Genomic DNA, 20,165 nt, shown 5'->3' with positions numbered 1-20,165 from the left:
GCAAGTCGTTAACTGCTTTTTTACAAAATACCCTGTGGTTAATTCTCTCTGTTAGGAAAAGATTCACCTGCCAACGTGGGCATTCTCTGACTCCCTAACAAAGTAGCACTCTACAGCATCACACACATGTACATTTTCTCCCAAACCCATTATCCGGTTTTGTTTTCTTTGTATGAAACTATATTTGTATTTATTTGTATTATACTTATCTTTCTAGGAAATTATTTTCACTGATTAGTTTCTCATCTATCTCAATCCCCATCTACTAGTCTCAGATTCCTCTTGTAACAAAGGGCTTCATGTCATTCCTTTGTAGCTCATCAGCAGTTTGCAAAGTGCTTGAAAATGCACATTGTACATTTTTTGGGGAAAAAAGTAACAAATTACTTAACTTGAGTATATGCTTACCAGTATAATTTTTTTTCAATGACTAGGAGTCGGGTGCTGGATTTCAAAATGTAGGAAAAAATAAGCCCAGTCCCATTTTTAGATTTCTGATTATAAAAAGACGCGTTTCTCAATGAAATTGTGAGTCTAAAAGATCTTAGGGAATTCCCTGGCGGTCCAGTGGTTAGGACACTGCACTCTCACTGCCAGGGGCCTGGGTGCAATCCCTGATTCGGGAAACTAAAATCCCACAAGCTGAGCAAGGCCGCCAAAAAAAACTTTTAAATAAAAATTTAAAGCTAAATAAATTAAAGAGATCTTGGGTAGCTACTAGCAAGCAATGCAACATTGCAAATACAGACTCGGGTCCACTCAGGACAGCTCCTCTGGTCCGCCAGCATTCTGTGTGCAGAGTCTTGTAGCGATGGCTGGTCGTAAAAGTCTTGCCCTCCAGGAACTTAGACTCCAAAGGGAAAAATTAAATAAATGCGTGGAAAAGACACTCTATGAGATAAAAGAAAAAGTACAAGTAAATCTCAACAATTTCAACAAGGGAGAATAAAAAATTCCAAATCAGCAGTCTGTGTGCTTATATAACATATGCCATGTTAGGGAGCTTTTTATTAGAGACAGCTGACTAATAAAATGGCTGCCAGCCTCAGAAAAAACAAGCGAGAAGTCCACAGTTGCTCCTTCCTCAGTGATGACACAAAGTTTTCCCACAACCCAACGGGGCAGTGGGGACTGACGCTGTTGAGCCGCTGTGCTTTGACGTCCCCCTGGGGAAGTGTTTTCCATACATAATGCATCCTGCGCCGTGTGCTGCAGCCGTCTTCTGTCTGCTTGCCAGCCCGACAGTTTCTATCACCAACACTGATTGGCTCACGTAGGGAAGAAGACTTCTCGAAATTATCCTGTGGCATTCAAAGTGCTCTCAAAACCCACTGATCAGCAAGGATGTAGTAGATCCTACAGGTTGCCCAGTTCTGTACTAGGGGCCATGAAAGGCACCATATGGTCATTACCCTCAAGGAGTTTTCTGGAACACAGGAGTACTGTTCATGACATAATAAGGCAATAAATAAAAACCTGCCCTGGATCTCTGAGATTCCACGTTGCTCTTGTTCTGTTCATGTGTTCGTTCGTGTTGTGGTATAATTTACGTACAGGTAAATGCACAGGTCTGAAGTATATACAGTTCCGTGAGCTTTGACTAGTGCATACACCCGGGTAAATCACCACCCCATCAAGGCACACAAGACTTCCATCACCCGAGAGAGCTCCCTTCCCAGCCAAGCCCAACAACCTCCAAAGGCAACCACTGTTCTGATTTCTTTTACCACAAATTAGTTTTGCTGTTTCTTAACCTTCATTTTTAAAAAATCACATAGTTGTATGTGAGCTTTCTACTTAGTTTTGAAGTGAATTTGTTAGTCTTATTTATGACTGTTTTGATTACTTATTTATAGCTATTTTATAAAGAAAGCAGCTTTTGGATAGGCTTCCACGTTTAAGACAATCTATATAAACTTTGATATTGGCTCGGCTAATTAGAACTCAGGGAGGATATAGTCAGTAGATTTATTCTGTGTGTTGTGAGTGTGTTAATTTTATTTTTATTATTATTTTTGGCTGCATTGGGTTGTTGCTGCACACAGGCTTTCTCTAGTTGTGGCGAGTGGGGGCTACTCTTCCTTGCAGTGTGCAGGCTTCTCATGGCGGTGGCTTCTTGTGTTGCAGAGCAGTGGCTCCATGCACTCGGGCTTCAGTAGTTGTGGCTCGTAGGCTCTAGTGCTCAGGCTCAGCAGTTGTGGCGCACAGGCTTAGTTGCTTCAGGGCATGTGGGATCTTTCAGGCCCAGGGGTCGAAACCGTGTCCCCTGAATTGGCAGGTGGATTCTTAACCACTTGGGAAGTCCAGTCAGTAGATTTATTATCACAAGATTAATAAGTAAAATCAGCCTCTTTTGCCAAGCACAGCTTCAACTATAAGCTTAAAAAACACAGTGTTCCACACAACTATTTTAGCAGGTATATTTTTTCATGACAAGCTTCCATGGTCTGAAAGTTACAGGTCAACTGTCCTTAAAATCATTAAAAGTTACCAATTTTTAACTGAAAACTTCTGCCCTTTCAGTAAGAGAGATGTAAATAGTAACTCCACTTCTTACAGAGACTAAGGATAGGCGTAACTGAATTGTCTTGGTTTTATAAGCATCAGCCAGCCTTGGTATCATTCTCTTCAAGCAAAGAGTAATGATGTAGCCAGTGTTTTCCCTTAGCAAAAGCACTTAGGCCAACAGCTCCTGTTCTCAGGTATCCTGCTTTAAAAGTAAAACCTGTGCTTTTTGGTTTCAATGTTGATTTCTTGTTTTACTCTTAATTCTGCATATATCCTATATATTGATTCTACAACCATGTTGTAGAAGTTCAGAGAAAAGCTATAAAAAAGAATGAAATAATACCATTTGCAGCAACATGGGTGGACCTAGAGATTATTATACTAAGTGAAGTAAGCCAGACAGAGAAAGATAAATATTGCATAAATATCCTATGCTATCACTTATATGTGGAATCTTTGAAAAAAAAAAAAGATACAAATGAACTTATTTACAAAACAGAAATATACCCACAGAGGTAGAAAACAAATTTATGGTTACCAAAGAGGAAGGGGGTGGGAGGGATAAATTAGGAGGTTGGGATTAACATATACACACTACTATATAAAAAGTGAATAACCAACAAGGATCTGCTATAACTGAATCACTTTGCTGTACACCTGAAACTAACACAACATTGTAAATTAACTATACTTCAATTGTTTAAAAAATCGAAAATTTTTAAAAATTAGAAAAATTTTTAAAATAGGAAAAAAGAGAGTGATCATTTTTTACTAGAGTAATTGAAGAGGTTTTATAACAGAATGAGAACTTGAGCAATATCTTGACATACCCATGGATACAGAGAAAAAGGAGGGAGTAGAAAACCATAAACATTTCAGAGAGAGCATGACATGGGGAAACCTGTGAGAAAGGAGCCAGAGCCCTTGAAGAAATATGTAAAGTTAAATAAATAGAATAGTGGCAGATAGGAAAACTCTTGAAAGTCAGATAAAGGAATCGTAGAATCTGAGTAGCAGGGGACCTTGGAGAGCCTTAGACTTTCTATGAAAACCCTTCCCTTCCGCCACACCTACATCAGATGTCCACTTAGCTTCCGCTGAATCCTTTGTATGTGGCCTTCTCATATGGTACACTCTTTTTTTTTTTTTTTGCACTCTTTATGGACAATGATAGTGATGACACAATTATTTATGCTATATGCAATAGGAAGGCACTACCTGTTTTTGAATGTGTAATCTTTGTTATTTTATATGTTACAGCTTTCCAGTGTAGTGATCACAGTTTTTTTAATTATTATTAATTTATTTATTTTATTTATTTATTGACTGTGTTGGGTCTTCGTTGCTGCACACAGGGTTTCTCTAGTTGCTGCGAGTGGGGGCTACTCTTCATTGTGGTGCACGGGCTCCTCATTGTAGTGGCTTCCCTTGTTGTGGAGCATGGTCCCTAGGCACGTGGGCTTCAATAGTTGCAGCACATGGGCTCAGTAGTTGTGGCTCATGGGCTCTAGAGCACAGGCTCAATAGTTGTGGCGCACGGGCTTAGTTGCTCCGTGGCATGTGGGATCTTCCCAGGGCAGGGCTCGAACTCGTGTCCCCTGCATTGGCAGGTGGATTCTTAACCACTGCGCCACCTAGGAAGTCCAGTGATCACAGCTTCTAAAGGTTATACTCCATTTATAGTTACTACAAAATTTTGGCTGTATTCCGCATATTGTACAATAAATACTTGTAGCTTATTTTACACCTAATAGTTTGCACCTCTTAATCCCCTAGCCTTATACTGCCCCTCCCCTCTCCCACTGGTAATGACAAGTTGGTTCTCTATATCTGTGAGTCTGCTTCCTTTTTGTTATCTTCACTAGTTTGTTGTACTTTTCAGATTCCACATATAAGTGATAGCATACAGTATTTGCCTCTCTCTGTCTGACTTATTTCCCTTAGCATAAGTAGATTTAATGTAGAACACGTAGATTCACAAACACGTTTTAAAACCTTTACTCTGAAATATACCTGCCCAGTGCATTAGGAAAGGGACAAAATGCATTGTTGCAAATAGGGGTTTGTTTGTTTTTTTAACAGCTTTATTAAGATATGATTCACTTAACATACAATTCACCATTTTAAAGTATACAGTTGTAGTATAGTTAGAGCTGTATATCCATCACTACAACCAAATTAACCAATTGTTTTTTGCATTAACCCAAAAAGAAACCCCACACCCCTTAGCTGCCCTACCCCCAAACCTCCCATCTCCTCCAGCCCAATGAAGCCACTACGCTATGCTCTGTTTCTGTAGATTTGCTTACTCTGTACATTTCATATAAAGGGAATCATACAACACATGGTCCTTTGTGAGTGGATTCTTCTACTTACCATGTTTTCAGGGTTCTTTCGCATTATAGCATGTCTCAATACTTCATTCTTTTTATTGCTACATGTTGCATCGTATGGATATATCATACTTTATTCATTCATCAGCTGTTGGACATTGGGGTTGTTTCTGCTTTTTAGCTATTATGATTAAGGCTACTGTGAACATTCAGGCACAAGTTTTTGTGTGGATATGTTTTCAATTCCCCTGGGTAAATACTTAGGAGTGGAATTTCTGAGTCATGTGGTAATTCTGTGTGTAACTGTTTAAGGAGCTGCCAGACTATTTTCCAAAGTGACTGCATCAGTTTAGATCCCCACCAGTAGTGATGAGGGTTCCAGTTTCTCCACATCCTGGCCAACATTTGTTACTGTCTTTTTGATTATTGTCATGCTAGTGGGTGTGAGGGGGTATCTCCCTGTGGTTCTGATTTACATTTTCCTGGTGGCTAATGATGTCCAGCATCTTTCCACGTGTTTTGTAGCCATTTGTGTATCTTCTCTGGAGAAATGTCTCTTCTAATTCTTTACCCATTTACAATTTGGGGGTGGGGGGAGTCTCTTTATTATTGAGTTACAAGTTCTAGATACAACATATATTCTATTCTTTATATTTTCTAGATGAAACTTCCTTTCCAGGTATATGATTTGCAAAAGTTTTCTCCTGTGGGTTGCCTTTTCACTTTCATTATAGTGTCTGGCATATGTGTTTTTAGTTCTTTAATTCTTCTGCGTTTTTCTTGTTTTCCCTGTTATATTGTAAACTTGTGAAATTTACAATGCAGAATTCCACAAATCTGGAAATACCTACTCCTTTTCCATCTCTGTTGCATCCAGTAGAGTGGTCAGTGTGGTACCCATCTATTACAGCATTTCGCTCCATAGCCAGCCACCTCTGCGCCTAGATGTTTTCCTGACAGATCGTTTGATTTCATTCTCAGTGAGATGTTATGGTTTTTTTTTTTTCCTTGCAGGTGAATCGCTTTAGTAAGGTGGAAGATCGAGCAATTTTTGTCACTGACCGGCACCTGTATAAAATGGATCCCACGAAGCAGTACAAAGTGATGAAGACGATCCCTCTATACAATGTAAGTGTTGCTGCTTCTCTCTGATTAAAGGATTCTTAACCTGGTGTTCGTGGACCACCAGTGGGTCAAGAGACTGATCACTAGAACCTTCGGGGCTTTAGGGAGCCCATGAACTCCTGAAATTTTCTGCCAATCTCATGCTTTATACAGAAGTACAGTTTTCTATAAGGAGGATCAAAGCTTCTGACAGAATGACAAAGTCATTTTGTTTTAAAGTGTAGAACTCTGCATTCTACATGACCTTTCTTTATTCCTAATCCTACTCACTGCTTAAATGTTGTGACATGAAATGTGTTTTCTTATTGATTTTCATGAGGCTTGTCTTTATGTGGAAATGGAATCAGGTGGAGAAACAGTAGAGAATTACTTTATGAAAACATTACCTCTCTTTTAAATGTAAAATGTATGCTGTTTCCAGAAGATCTTTTCACCGATATAGTTTACCTCTGATCTAAACCTGCTAAGTTATTCACTTTCTCCATGGGGTTTTCAAATTCTGTAATCATGCCTTATGTGAAGTATGAAATTTGGTGGGTGTCTCCTTGAATCTCAATATGAGACCTGAAAAAAAATTTTTATCCTGCTTTCCGGAATCTGCTTTACAAGTGACTGTTCTGATTCTTGAAAAAGATCCTCCTGGACTGCTGGATCTTTCCATGGGTCAGGTGACTTTTCTCTGCTCAATCTTAAAGAGAGAGGTGTGTGTTTATCCAATCATGGAATCTAGGAGGAGTATTATTAAAGATTCTTTTAAATCCTTTTGACCTCTGCAAAAGGGAACAAGAAACATATTGTCTTATAGTTTTATTTTGTTAAATCAGGAGGCCTGTTGGTCGTGAGGTTCAACAAAGGCAAACTATTCCTGGCTTTGCTCAGTAATTTAGAACATCACTGCAGGCTTATCGCTTGACAGTAGGGTTGAGATTTGCCTCCATCACTCAGTCCCCCCGCCCCACACACGTTCACATACACACCTCTCTCCCTTTCAGTAGGAAGGCGAATGGACTGCCGCTCAGAAGGAAACAATGTTCCAAGACATTCTTGAGCATATGTAGTCTTCTTAGCAAAGACCTGTAATCTTATATATCAATCACAATTTAAGCCTAATAACCCAGCAGTCTGGAAGAAGAAGATGAAGGAAGATAAGGGAGAAGATCAAACTTTGTCAAAGTCTAATCAAGTGCATTTTATTTCTTTTCCTTACTTTCTATTAAAGGGAGATCAACCAGGCACATGATACGAATTCAATAAGTAGTTAAACAGGTCTTTGAGCTGAAGGTATTTTCCCAAACTACGTTCCTTTTGCGTGTTGACTGGTGTACATCTGTCATCGCCCGCCATTCCCCTTCATCATCCTCATCACCAGCGTTACCAATAGTATCATATCATAGAAAAAGTAGCAGCGTTTACCACCTGTAGTAAAGGTAGGACGACGTCGACCGGAGAGGTGCACACTGTCACAGATGCTGTCGGTACTCAGCCCGCCTCCGCTTCTACTCCCTTTCTGTTTTTGTGCACACCAGCCTGACTTCCAACAGCCAACACTTCCAAAAGGCTCCCCGCAGGCTGCCGGAGCCCCCTGCGCTCACCTAGAGAGCTGGAAACCCCCACCCATCCCCTGCCACCCACATACTCCAAACCCCACCGTTCATCGGTCACAATAATGTAACGCCATTTGCTGGAGCTTTTCTGTGGGAATCCACCGCGCCGCCCGCCCACCGTGGTCGCTGCTTAGTCACGGGCCCCCTTCCTGAGCCACTTCTACACTCCTTGCACCTCCTGAGTCAGTTCTGAGGCTCATCAGCCTTTGTCTCGGAACCTGCTTTGGAGAGGAACTAACCTCGTGGGAGGGAGCAGATTGAACGGGGCAGGGGACTTCCAGCCGTGTCTGTAAAAATGCGGTTCAGTCTGGAGCAAGTACAGCCAGATATTAAGTCTGGATAATAGGGGCGTGAATAATTGTTATTTTATTCGTTACCCGTTTTGGATGAAATTTTTTTGAAATGAAAAAGTTTAAGACAAGGAACCTTTAAAAATGATAACACTAATAGCAGGGATGAAGAAGCAGGGAGGGGGCGGGGGAGAAAGATACCAACCTCAACCAAGCTGAGTTTCAGGTATCGGTGAAACGTATCAGGAAACATCCCATAGATCACTGGTGTCTAATACTGTGAAAGGGGGAGCATTCGGCACTTAGGATAAGAACGTAAGAGCAGATGCGTGTATAATCAGAGGCTGAAACTATGAGTCTAGAGGGAGAAGGGCCACATGACTGGAGAGCATCCATGCTTCAATGGTGGGGAAAAGAGAATGGCTGAAGGAAGTGAAATACAAAGGAAATCTCTTTTCTTTCTGGGCCTCCATTTTTCTCTTCTCTCTTCCAATGTGCCAGATGAGCTCTAATTTCTCTTCAGTTCCATAAGGTTATGAATTATTCCAGGAAGGAAAAGAACTCTGGGAACACTGTGTTTCAGAATGAAATTGGAACGTTTTCAGAAATAAGAGTAATCAATAAAAACACATAGCTGAGGATTCCACACTTACTCCTCTCGTTCTCTGCTCTTCATTCCTCCTTCTGCCTGGGCGCCCTTCCTGTTAGTTGGACTTTTCTGGCTCCAGGGAACAGATTGGTATTACGGGGAGGGGGAAATTTCCCTCTGTCCCCCTTGTGTTCCTGTGGCTGAACAGATAATAAAGTTGACACAAGACAGATGAACAGGAGAAAAGCCAACTTAGTTTTGTGGGCACGGGAGATCGTAAAATGATGCTCAGAGAGTGACCAAAAGCAGGTCACTTTTATGTCTTTGTGTATAAAGAAAGAATAAATTTGTGAGGATTTGACAGGACAAAGAAACTTAGGTTCGGGTGCATAATTATAAGGAATTTAAGCAAAGTTTGGGCTTGGGTAGTAAATTAGTAAAGAAGTAGCAAGATTTATTTATACAGGCTTCTCAGACCTGAATTCCCTGTCTCTGGTGATATTGATGTCTTTCTACCTTCCGGTCCAGGGAGGGCACCTTTCACATGAGAGATTTATTTCCTGGTTTCAGAGAAACAGAGGCGGGTCAAAGTGTCCTCCTTGCATTGGCTGTTTCTTAAGTAACTTTAATTCAAAACAATCCGTATGCCATTGAGACACATTTGGGGGCCTGCCCTGGGCCCCAGTATGACCGTATACAATTTCAAGTAATGTTTTGCTTTGTTTTTGACCAAGGATACACATGATAGTAAGGTGAAGGAATCTCCTGGAAACCCAGGAAACTATTCAGGTTTTAAGACAGCTCCGAGGGACCATGTTTTCCTTGACTCCCTCAGCAACATGATGCTTAGATGGTCCAAGTTGCTGCCATTCTCTGTCTCTACTCCCCTTTGTGTGTCTTCTTTCTAACAATCACCTTTCTTGCCAGAAGGCCTGGGCCAGTGCTAGGCTTAGGTCTGAATCAGTCAACCCAACAAACCATCAGACTTTCATCCTGCGGTAACATATAGAACACAGTGTCTCAGCTGAGGCCTCACCATAGCAACCAGTTCTGCAGGATCCAAATTGGTACTTCAGCTCCTTGTCAAGCACTTGCAAATCTCTGCCTAGTCTTCCCTGACTTCTCCTAGCATAGCATAGATAATGACTGCAATTCATTTGGGATATAAATGATCTCTTGCCTCTACAATTTTTGACTGTTGTCTGTGGACCTAAGTCACATTTGGACCTTGGTCACAGAGCCTGCTGAATATTACGGTGGGTCATTAGGTTTTCCTGGGGAAAGCTTCAGTGGGAGAACAGTGCTTCAAATAGGCTACGTTCATCAGGCATCCTTGGATCCTTGGACTCTTCCCACCTACCCCCATTCCACCCACCAGGATCCCAGTCTTTGTCAGGCAGGACCTAATGACACCCATGGACGACCACCATAGGTAAGAATTCAGCTGACGCTGCAGTTTGACAATGTGTCTAGCCAGCTTTGAACCTGTGCTTTCAGCAGAAAAGGATTTCCTCAGTTTCCTTACTGCCTCCATCCAGGCAATATGGAACCAATATTTGTTGCTTTCCTAATGCACCAAAAAAAGTACTCATCTGATAATTCATTATCTCTATCTTCTAATTCATTGAACTTCTGTAAAGCAGCAGCACCTAAGTGCCCCCCAAGCACTGTGATGGGCACTTGGTGTAATTTAAGTAAAACTGAGACCATTGGATTGGCAGACCCTTGGAATATTTTATTGACATATAGCACACCCTCTAGTACTGTTCACATCTGGGCAAATATTTTCACTTGTTTATTGAAATATGCCCTACATGCAGAAAAATGCACAGATCTTAAGCATATAGCTTGATGAGTTATCTCAAAGTGAATTCACCTGTGGAACCGTCCCCAAAATCAAGATATAGGTCATTAATAGGACTCCCAGAAGCCCCCGTGGGTCCCCTCCCAGTCACTACCTCTTGTTTTCTTTTCAGGGGCAGAATTTTGCTCATTTTGAACTTAGTGTAAGTGAAATCAAACACTGTGTACTCCTTTTTGTGGTTCTCTCAACATTATGGTTCATGAGAACGTCCGCATTATTTTATATAATTCTAGTTTGCTCATTTTCATTGCTGTGTAGTATTTCCTCATGAAAATATACCACAGGGTGTTTACTCATCCACATGTTGATGGATATTTGAGATTTTTAAAATCATTCTTGTGCATGTCTTTTGGTATTTGTGTGATGCATACTTTTTCATTGGACAAATACCCAGGAGTGAAATTGCTGTTCAGTTTTAGTAGATAATTCCAGTTTGCCAAAGTAGTTATTACTGGTTTTATAACCACCACCCGCAACAATGTGTGGAAGTTCCAGTTGCTCCATTTCCTCTCTAACACTAGGTACTGATAGTCTTGAATTTTAGCTATTCTGGTAGGTCTGTGGTAGTTACACATGGGGGAAGAGGCAGGGGATGGTTCTAGCTTTATTGAGATATAACAGACATATAACATAGTGTAAATTTAAGGTGTACAGTATGTTGATTTGATACATTTATCTATTGCAATATGATTGCCACCATAACATTAGATAACACCTCCATCACATCACATAATTGCTATTTCTTTTTTGTAGTGAGAACATTGAAGATCTGATCACTTAGCAACTTTCAAGTTATGTAATACAGTATTATTAGCTGTTATCACCATACTGTGTAATAGATCCCAAGAACTTATTCATCTTCTATCTGGACGTTCGTACCCTCTGACCAATATCTCTCCATCTTCCCCACCCTCTCCTGAGCCCCAGGCAAGCACCACGCTATTCTCTGTTTCTTTGAGTTTATCATTTTTAGATTCTGCATATGAGTGATATCATACAGTATTTGTCTTTCTCTGCCTGACCTTTTTCAGTTATAATGCCCTCAGGATTCACCCAAGTTGTTGTAAATGGCGGGATTTCCTTCTTTCTCATAGCCGAATAAGATTGCATCGTGGATGTATACCACATCTCTAGCCATTCATCCATGACAGATACACATTGTGGGTTTTCTTTGTATTTCCCTTATTACTAACAAGGTTGAGCCCCTTCCTGTGTGTTTATTGGTCATCTGGATGTCTTTTGTGAAGTGCCTGTTCAAGTCTCTTGCCTTCTTTCTATTGGGCTGTCTTTTTAAAAGTTGATTTTTAGGAGTGCTTTTTATATTCTGCATGTGTTCCCATTGGCAGTTACTTGCATTGCAAATATTTTCTCCAACTCCAGGACTTGCCTTTTTGTACTTTTAATGTTGTCTGTGAACAACCTTTTTCATGTTGATGTAGTTCAGTTTCCCAGTTCTTTCCTTTAAGGTTGAGGCTTTTTTATTTTTAAGAAGTCATTCCCTATCCCAAGGTTATGAAGATATCCTCATCTGTTACATTCTATAAGCTTTCTTGCTGTGCCTTTCACACTGACATCTTATAATCCACCTAGAATTGATTTGTGTATATATGCAAGGCAACAGCCCGGGGTTTATTTTTTTTCCCCTATGGATAAACGATTGGCCTAGCACCACTTATTGAAAAGACCATCTTTTCCCCCATTGCGCTTCATCGCCACATGTCATAAATCAAGTGTGCATATGTCTCTTTCTAGTTTCTCTATTCCGTTCTATTGGTCTGTTGTCTATCTTTGTGCCAAAGACTGTTTTAATTACCATGGGGCAAAGATTTTACAAACTCTAAAATTATAGTAAATTTCTGAATCTCCTCCCTTCAATTTCACCCCCCTTCCCAATATAATGTTCTCATTAGCTGTATCCACATGAAGAAAAAGAGAGCTGAGGATGCTGGCATAGCACATCCTAGCAGAAGGGACAACTTGCTCTTTACCCATTTCCTTTGTCAAGAAGTCAAATTCCTTTAGGAGTCAAGTTCAGAGATGAATAAAGTTCATACCCATCAGGGGGCAGCCACCACTCCACTTTCATCTGCTGTACCACGCGAGTCCAGTACACTTTGGATTCACCTAGAAAAAAGCTGAAGTCTGTATTATACGTAAAAACCTCCTGGTTGTTAAATGCCGTGTAAGCCAAACAGAACCCGTCTTGTAAGCCATATTCAGCCCACAGGCCACCAGTTTGCTGCTCCTGTTAAAAACAGTCTTGTCATTTGTTATTCTGAGTGAGCTATAACCATACTTTTGGGCTTCCTCCCTGCCAAACCTTAAAACTCTGTGGTATGTTTTATTCTAGATTTTATGCAGTAGAAACAAACACTAACCATCTCTCACATATAAAAAACTATAACTGGGTGTGAGCTTTAAAAGAGTATATTTTCTTCTTCAATGATCCAGGAAGGAAAGGAATAAAGGAAACCTTTGATACAGGTGTCTTTCCAACCTGTAGACCCTTCTACCCCTTCAGAGTTCACTGCTAATTCTGTTCTTCTGACTTTTTATTATAAAATTTTTCGAATGTATAGAGAAGTTGAAAGACTATTACAGGGTACACCCATACGCCCTCCACCTAGATTCAGTTTATTTTTTGGCATTTTCATTTTCTCTCTCTCATGACACTTCACAACTAAAATGCTCCAGTGCACATTCTCCTAAGAATAAGGACATCCTCCTTCATAACCATAATACCATTTTCATATCTAAGAACATTAATAACATTTCTTAATATTTAATATTCTTTCATCATCATCTATCATGTGTTGGACGACTCATGTTCAGATTTCCTCAGTTGTTCAAACAGTGTCTTTTATATCCATTTTTAAAAAATCCTATCCAGGTTCATATTTTGAATTTGGTAGTTACCTCTCTTTTAGTCCAAAACTGTATCTCTACACACACACCCTTTTTTTCATGATAATAACTTTAAAGCAGCACTGCTGAGGTATAATTTACTGTTATGGGCTGAATTGTGTTCCCTCAATATTCACTTGTTGAAGTCCTAACCCCCATGACTTCAGAAAATGACTGTGTTTGGAGGCAGGATCTGTAAAGAGGTAATTAGGTTAAAATGAAAGCGTTAGGGTGGGACCTGATCCACTGTGACTGGTGTCCTTGTAAGAACAGGAGACTAGGACACAGACACACACAGAGGACTGATCATGTGAGGACCCAGGTTGAAAACAGACATCCGCAAGCCAGGAGAGAGGCCTCAGAAGGAACCAGCTTTGCCCACACTTTGGTCTTGGACTTCCAGCCTCCAGAACTGGGAGGAAATAGATTTCTGTTGTTTAAGCTACCGGTCTGCTACTTTATTATGGCAGCCCTAGCAAACTAACACATTTAGAGTACTTACCCCCAAATTCACCCATCGTAAGGTACAGTTCAGTTATTTTTAGTAAATTTATGCAGTTGTACAAACATCACATGATTCCAGTTTGGGGACATTTCCATTACACCAGAAAGTTCGCTCATGCTCATTTGCAGTAAATCCCCACTCCCAGCTTCAGGCCTAGACCATCACTGATCTTTCTGGCTCTATACTTTTACCTTTTCTAGAAATTTCATGTACACAGAATCATACAATAGATATTGTTTTGCGTCTGGCTTCCTTTACTCAGCATAGTTTTTTTGTTTTGTTTTTTTTGGGGGGGGGTTTAAATAAATTTATTTATTTATTTACTGGCTGCATTTGGTCTTCGTTGCTGAGCGCAGGCTTTCTCTAGTTGCGGAGAGTGGGGGCCACTCTTTGTCGCAGTGCACGGGATTCTCATTGCGGTGGTTTCTTTTGTTGAGGAACACAGGCTCTAGGCTCATGGACTTCAGTAGTTGTGGCACAAGGGCTTCAGTAGTTGTGGCTCTCGGGCTCTAGCGCGCAGGCTCAGTAGTTGTGGCACACGGGCTTTGTTGCATGTAGGATCTTCCCAGACCAGGGCTCAAACCCGTGTCCCTTGCATTGGCAGGCGGATTCTTACAACAATTCTTAACAACTGCGCCACCAGGGAGGCCCCAGCATGTTTTTGAGGTTCATCCACGTTCCACATACCGTTGGTTCTTTCGTTTCATTGCTGAGTAATATTCCATTGCATGGAGCTACCATATTTCATTTCTCCATTCACCCATTGGTGGACATTTGGCTGTTACGTACGTTCACATATGAGACTTTACATGGACATGTGCTTTCATTTCTCCGGGGTGGCTATCTGTGAGTGGAATTATTCCATATGGCATTTGTTTAACTTTGTAAGAAACTACCAAACTCTTTTCCAAAGGGGCTGCTCGATTTTACCTTCCCTCCCATTTGAGAGTTCTGGTTTCTCCACATCCTCACTAACACCTGGTATATATGACATGGAGTTTTTTAGAGTCCAGGACTGGTCTCGTCTGGATTTGTTTGATTGTTTCCTCATGCTTCATTTAACTTACTCTCCTAGTCCCGATATTTCCTATAAACTAGAAGTTAAACCAGGAGGTGTTCATTTTATTCCAATAATAGTACACTTCCACATACTTAAGATTATACCTTGTATTGCAACAAAGTAGGCATGCATACAGCTGTCTCCGCCTTGTGGATCATCTTTAGAAAATGTCTCATCATGGCCAGGCTATTATTATGTTGCCCTCCCTGTAGCCTAAATTTCTAACTGCTCGTAGAACAGATCCCATGTTTTCCTATGAACAGTTAGAATTTAGCATAAAAAATTAAGATAAATGTTGCCATCATGTATTTACCTACTAATACATTGCCTGTCAGTAACAATACCTGTTATTTTCAGTTTCTTTTCCCAGTCTGTGTCTTTTTTTTTTTTAATTAATTAATTTATTTATTGGCTGCATTGGGTCTTTGTTGCTGTGTGCAGGCTTTCTCTAGTTGCCGTGAGAGGGGACTACTCTTCATTGTGGCGCGTGGGCTTCTCACTGCGGTGGCTTCTCTTGTTGCAGAGCACGGGGTCTAGGTGCACGGGCTTCAGTAGTTGTGGCACATGGGCTCAATAGTTGTAGCTCACGGGCTCTAGAGCACAGGCTCAATAGTTGTGGCACACAGGCTTAGTTGCTTCTCGGCATGTGGGATCTTCCTGGACCAGGGATGCCCTGCATTGGCAGGCGGATTCTTAACTACTGCACCACCAGGGAAGTCCCTCCCAGTCTCTTTTTATAACAAAATTCTTCCAATGCTTTGCTCTTTGATAGTTCTTTTTTTTCTTTCTTTTTTTTTTTACGTTTTTACAGTTTGTCAGTCCTCTTACTTAAAATCTGCATAATCACAGCAGATAAAGTCACTGCAGGATCTTTACTCCTTCTTTTTGCTAGCACCGTCATTGGCCTTACAGTCCTCCTGGCTTTGTTCATTCTGTTCTTATGTTCCTGTCACCGTTTTCTTGAAGTCTTTTTCTTCTCATACAGGTCTTGCAAGTCTACATATGGATTTATTTCTCTTTGTATCATCCAAGGAATCGTAAATCACACCAAAGCCATTTGTCTTGCCACCACCGAAATGGTTCTAAATCCAGATACAGAGATGACACCTAGTGTAGTCTTGTGCATTTTGTCTGGTTTTCCTCAAATTTCTGTCTTAGCTACTGTTGCCTTTCCAGGATGAAGGACCTCAGTGATCATTTGTTTCCATAGTTGGTTGGTTGTGAACTTCCTGGCCCAGACAGTTGCTGTGTCTTTCCTAATGGTGGTTGGTCCTCAAGCAGCCGGGAAGGAAAAACTCAATACTTCTTATATATTTCTACAACTATTATCTCTCTTCCCCAAACCTCTGGCAACCGCTGATCATTTCACTGTCTCTATAGTTGTGCCTTTTCTAGAATATCATAGAGTTGGAATCGTACAGTATGTAACCTTTTCATTGTGGCTTCTTTCACTTAGCAATAGGTGTTTGAGGTTGTTATATGCCTTTCCATAGCTTGATAGCTTATTTCTTTTTATTGCTGAATAATAGTCCACTGTATGGACGTACCATAGTTTGTTTATCCATTTGCCCGTTGAAACATCTTGGTTGCTTCCGGGTTTTGGCCATTATGGATAAAGCTGCTAGAAACATTCACATGCAGATTTTTGTATGGGTGCAAGTTTTCAAATCATTTGGGTCAATACCTTCAAGTGCAATTTTAGCTCCTGTGATAAGGCCAAGTTTGGCTTTATGAGAACTACCAAACTGTCGTCTGAAGTGACTATCATTTTGCATTCCCACCAGCAATGATCAAGAGTCCTGCTGCTTCTCATCCTCACCGGCATCTGCTGTTACCAGTTACTTCTCTTTTCTTTCTTTTAATTTTAGCCATTCTAACAGGGATGTAGTGGTATCATGTATTTTTCTATTACCCTAAATTATATAACCCAGCACACACTGGGGTCTCAGTCAGTCTTTAACTACAGGGATCATCTCTCCCCACTCTGTGGTTAGTTGGTTTGTATTCAGGAAATAATGACTGATCTTTACATAAGGTAAGCAAAATATAATTTAAAGATAAATTTGAGACCGTTTTTTCCCTTCCATTAGCCAAAATTAATCAATTTATCATTTAGCCATGATTCGAGTCACTCTTCACAGGAAAGATAAAAATAGGAACCTGTGACAGGTTTCTGAGAACACTCTCACAAATGGCGTGGTCAAATAATTGTTCACGGCGATCTGAGGATAAAGCACTCAAGTTACAGGTGCCCCCTTACTAACCACAGAGTGACTTTCTAGGTACAGATGCTGCATAGTTAGGTTAGGAATCTGTGTTACTGTCAAATTAGTGTTATCTCCCTTGAGTTACTCTCTGTACTATATTTGTAAGCAGTAATATCAAATTAAAGCATTAATTCCAATACAGTTGTCAAGAAAGGTTAAAATTTGTAGAGGGGGCAGTGGGGTCAGAATACAAATGTCATGCAAAGCAGGGATACCCAGGGTAGTAGCCGCAGCTTGATGCAGGGAACAAAGGCAAGAAGTAGCCCACACAATTAGTCATGTCGTGAGCAAAACTCTGGGTCACAGCTTCTCTAACTCTGTGTGTCGTCCTAGAGATCGCTGTGAATCGGTGGGGAAAATTGCACCCCATGACTGTGGCACATTGTTTGAATCAATGCACCCCTGCCTTTCGAGTTCCTGTGGACACGGGTTCTCCCTAGCCAGCGCTCAGGGAGCTGGTTGCCAAGACTGAGCTTAATTTGCGTAAACATAAAATCTGTTCACCAGTTTGGAGGGAGACTGCATAAACTGAAACATTTAACCTGACCTCAGCTGGAACTCCTCTTATCCTTTTGTTGGGGGAGTTGTGTTGGTTTTGCCTGATGGGTTGGTTTGAAACATGTTTGAATCTGCCCATGAATGCTGTTTGATGTAGTAGTCCCTTTTTATCAGTATGGGCTTGATGGCTAAGGAAGTAGCCAATTAATTTACACAAATGCCTCCTTTAGTCCTATGGAGAATAGGAAGCAAGCAGGCGAGAGAAGAGAGACAGTCATCTGAAAGGATGTGACTGTTTTGTAGAGGTAAATGGACTGTAATTATGCCAGGCTTCGTGCTTTATTACTCTCTCACGTGACTCGCTAGAAAGATACTGTTTCATTTGGAAGATGGATTGTCCTTGTAATGTGTTACAGGGGTGAACCCTGCTAAAAAAAAAAAATCCATCGGCAGCAGGTTCTGCCCCCCATCACCATCTCTCAAGCACCCTGCCCTCCTGGCAGTGTCCCAGGAGAAGGTGTTTCCATGGTAATCTCAATGGAGGCAGTCAGCTGACGTCTGGCACTGCCTGAGCTGGTGCGCGCCAGCCTTCTCCCCGTTCACCCCCACCTCGAGCCTTTAAACCATATTTATTAGTCCTCTTTAATGGAAAGTGTATAACCCCTTAATGTCAGACACTGAGTGGCACTCGGGTTTATTTATTTATTTGGGTAATAAACTTACCTTCTTAATTAATTCTCAGCACTTCCTTCAAGCTGTATTATTTTGAACATCTTGTGCAAATGTTTATATTTTTGCCTGCTGTAACAAAGAGCGTTGCTTAGCAATATTGGATATTTGGAAACCTTCATTCTTAGAAAAAAGCGATGTCTACATTAAAGAAGAATTTTAAAAGATAAAGATGTTAGGGTTTCAGTTTAATTTTTCAAGAATCTTTTCTTGCTCTGATGCTTTGGCAATGAATTGGTCCCCTCTCCCTGTAATTTCTTTTAGCATCCAATTATTTTGTGATTGGATCTGAGTGAGCCACATGGCTTTAAAATACTTCTGAGAAATGTAACATCTAGCCATGTTCTCTCATTTTTTGAAAAATAAGAGAAAAAGTCAGAATTTCAGAGCTAACCTATTGATTGTTCTCCTGACATGTGTTTGGAAGTAAATGCCTTTTGTTGTACCAATTAGAGACTGCTGCTTATGCTAAATCATACCAAATAAGCAAACCGACTTATAATGTCAAAAGTCAGTGCTTTGGGGCAGGAGGTGGAGTCCATTTTCATTAGTACTGTACTTGGAAATTCAATTACAAATGTAAAAGATGTATCAAAGCAGTATCTGAAAGCAACAATCGTTAGAGCCAATGCATGAATCCTTTGAAAAGCTGTCTCGTTAAAGAAACACAAAGCCTTTTTTAAACTAAAGCATAAGAAAATTAGTACCACACCACCTCATTTATCCAGAGGTCAGATTGCTGGAAACAAGATCCTTTCAAAACAAAGCCCCGAATGGAGGCGTGCATATAAAAGATCTGTACCTTTACAGAAACAGACGTCACAAACCTTGCAGTAATAGGCTTCCTTTTACACAACTGTCTTATCAGAGCTCTCTTTTCCACAGTCAACATTTCTGAACACCTACTACGTGCTGCGCATTTGCCAGGCACTAGCAGTGGCACATGGCTATCACCCAGTCTGCCCACAGGCCTGTGCAGAGGCAGAGGAAGGAACCAGCCCGCCCAGCACCGGCCGGTGGCAGCTGTGTAGGTACTTTCCTCTCCAGGGGAAACTGTCGCTCAAAGAGGTGAAGTAATGGCCCAAGGTCACAAAGCTCACAGGGAATGGCACCTGGCTTCCGTTTGACCCTAGAGCTCTCAGAATCACAACCCTGATGGTGACCTCCTATCACTGCCTCCCTTGTATGCTGAATTACACATGCAACTAAGATCCTATTTTAAGAAGAGGAAAGAAATAGCAGAACTAACATTTCTCACGTGCCCTGGGTCAGGCATTTATTAGGAGATTTGAATATATGGTGTCTCCATCTTTATAAGGTTTCTATGCAGGAAGTTAAGTATCATTTATCAGTGAATCACTTAAGTTTCCAAGTACAGTACAGATGAAAATGGCCTTTATACACCCTGCCCCAAAGCACTGACTTTTGATATTATAACTTGATTTGCTTAGTACCATAAGCAGTGGTCTCTAACTGTTACAACAGTTCCCAGAGGTGTGTGTCACTAGTGCAGGATTTCAATACAGAGTTTCAGACACCAGAGCCCAAAAGCCCTAGTGAGCCAGCCATAAGGCTCAGTATCTTCTGGCTTAGCTGCCTGTGATGCTCTCTCTTTCTTTCTCTCTCCCATTTCCCTTGTTTATTTAGGTAAGTCTTTCTTACAATAATAATTGCTTCCTAAAATACTTCATCTTAACCTTTTGCGGATAAGTGACCTGTAGGCCTGGGGGATCCCACAAGAAACGACATAATCAAGACTAGAGCTTGTGTACCAGCCATGTTCTGCCTGTCAAGAGCTGTCAAGGTGTGGCCCATAAGGGTACAGAAAGAAAAAGAAAAATATTTGCTTCATTTCTTTTGGAAGAAAAGAAAAAAGAAAAAAAAACACC

General features: G+C 40.9%; 1 protein-coding gene and 1 pseudogene across 3 annotated transcripts in view; one reads left to right on the top strand and one right to left on the bottom strand.

Moving 5' to 3' along the window:
- The window catches only part of MYO1D (myosin ID), a 324,249-nt gene that overhangs the window by 193,373 nt on the left and 110,711 nt on the right, over positions 1–20,165 (top strand). For all 3 annotated transcript variants that reach the window (XM_057715027.1, XM_057715029.1, XM_057715028.1), the window contains exon 20: positions 5,856–5,969. In XM_057715027.1, the coding sequence (XP_057571010.1) occupies positions 5,856–5,969 (114 nt within the window). The remainder of the gene's footprint in view (positions 1–5,855; positions 5,970–20,165) is intronic.
- On the bottom strand, positions 15,655–16,557 carry LOC130840229 (40S ribosomal protein S24-like; annotated as a pseudogene).

The sequence above is a fragment of the Hippopotamus amphibius genome, chromosome 17 (assembly GCF_030028045.1).
Source record: "Hippopotamus amphibius kiboko isolate mHipAmp2 chromosome 17, mHipAmp2.hap2, whole genome shotgun sequence".
NCBI lineage: Eukaryota > Metazoa > Chordata > Mammalia > Artiodactyla > Hippopotamidae > Hippopotamus > Hippopotamus amphibius.
Note: the sequence above shows the minus strand (reverse complement) of the source record. Positions and strands in the feature narration are given on the sequence as shown.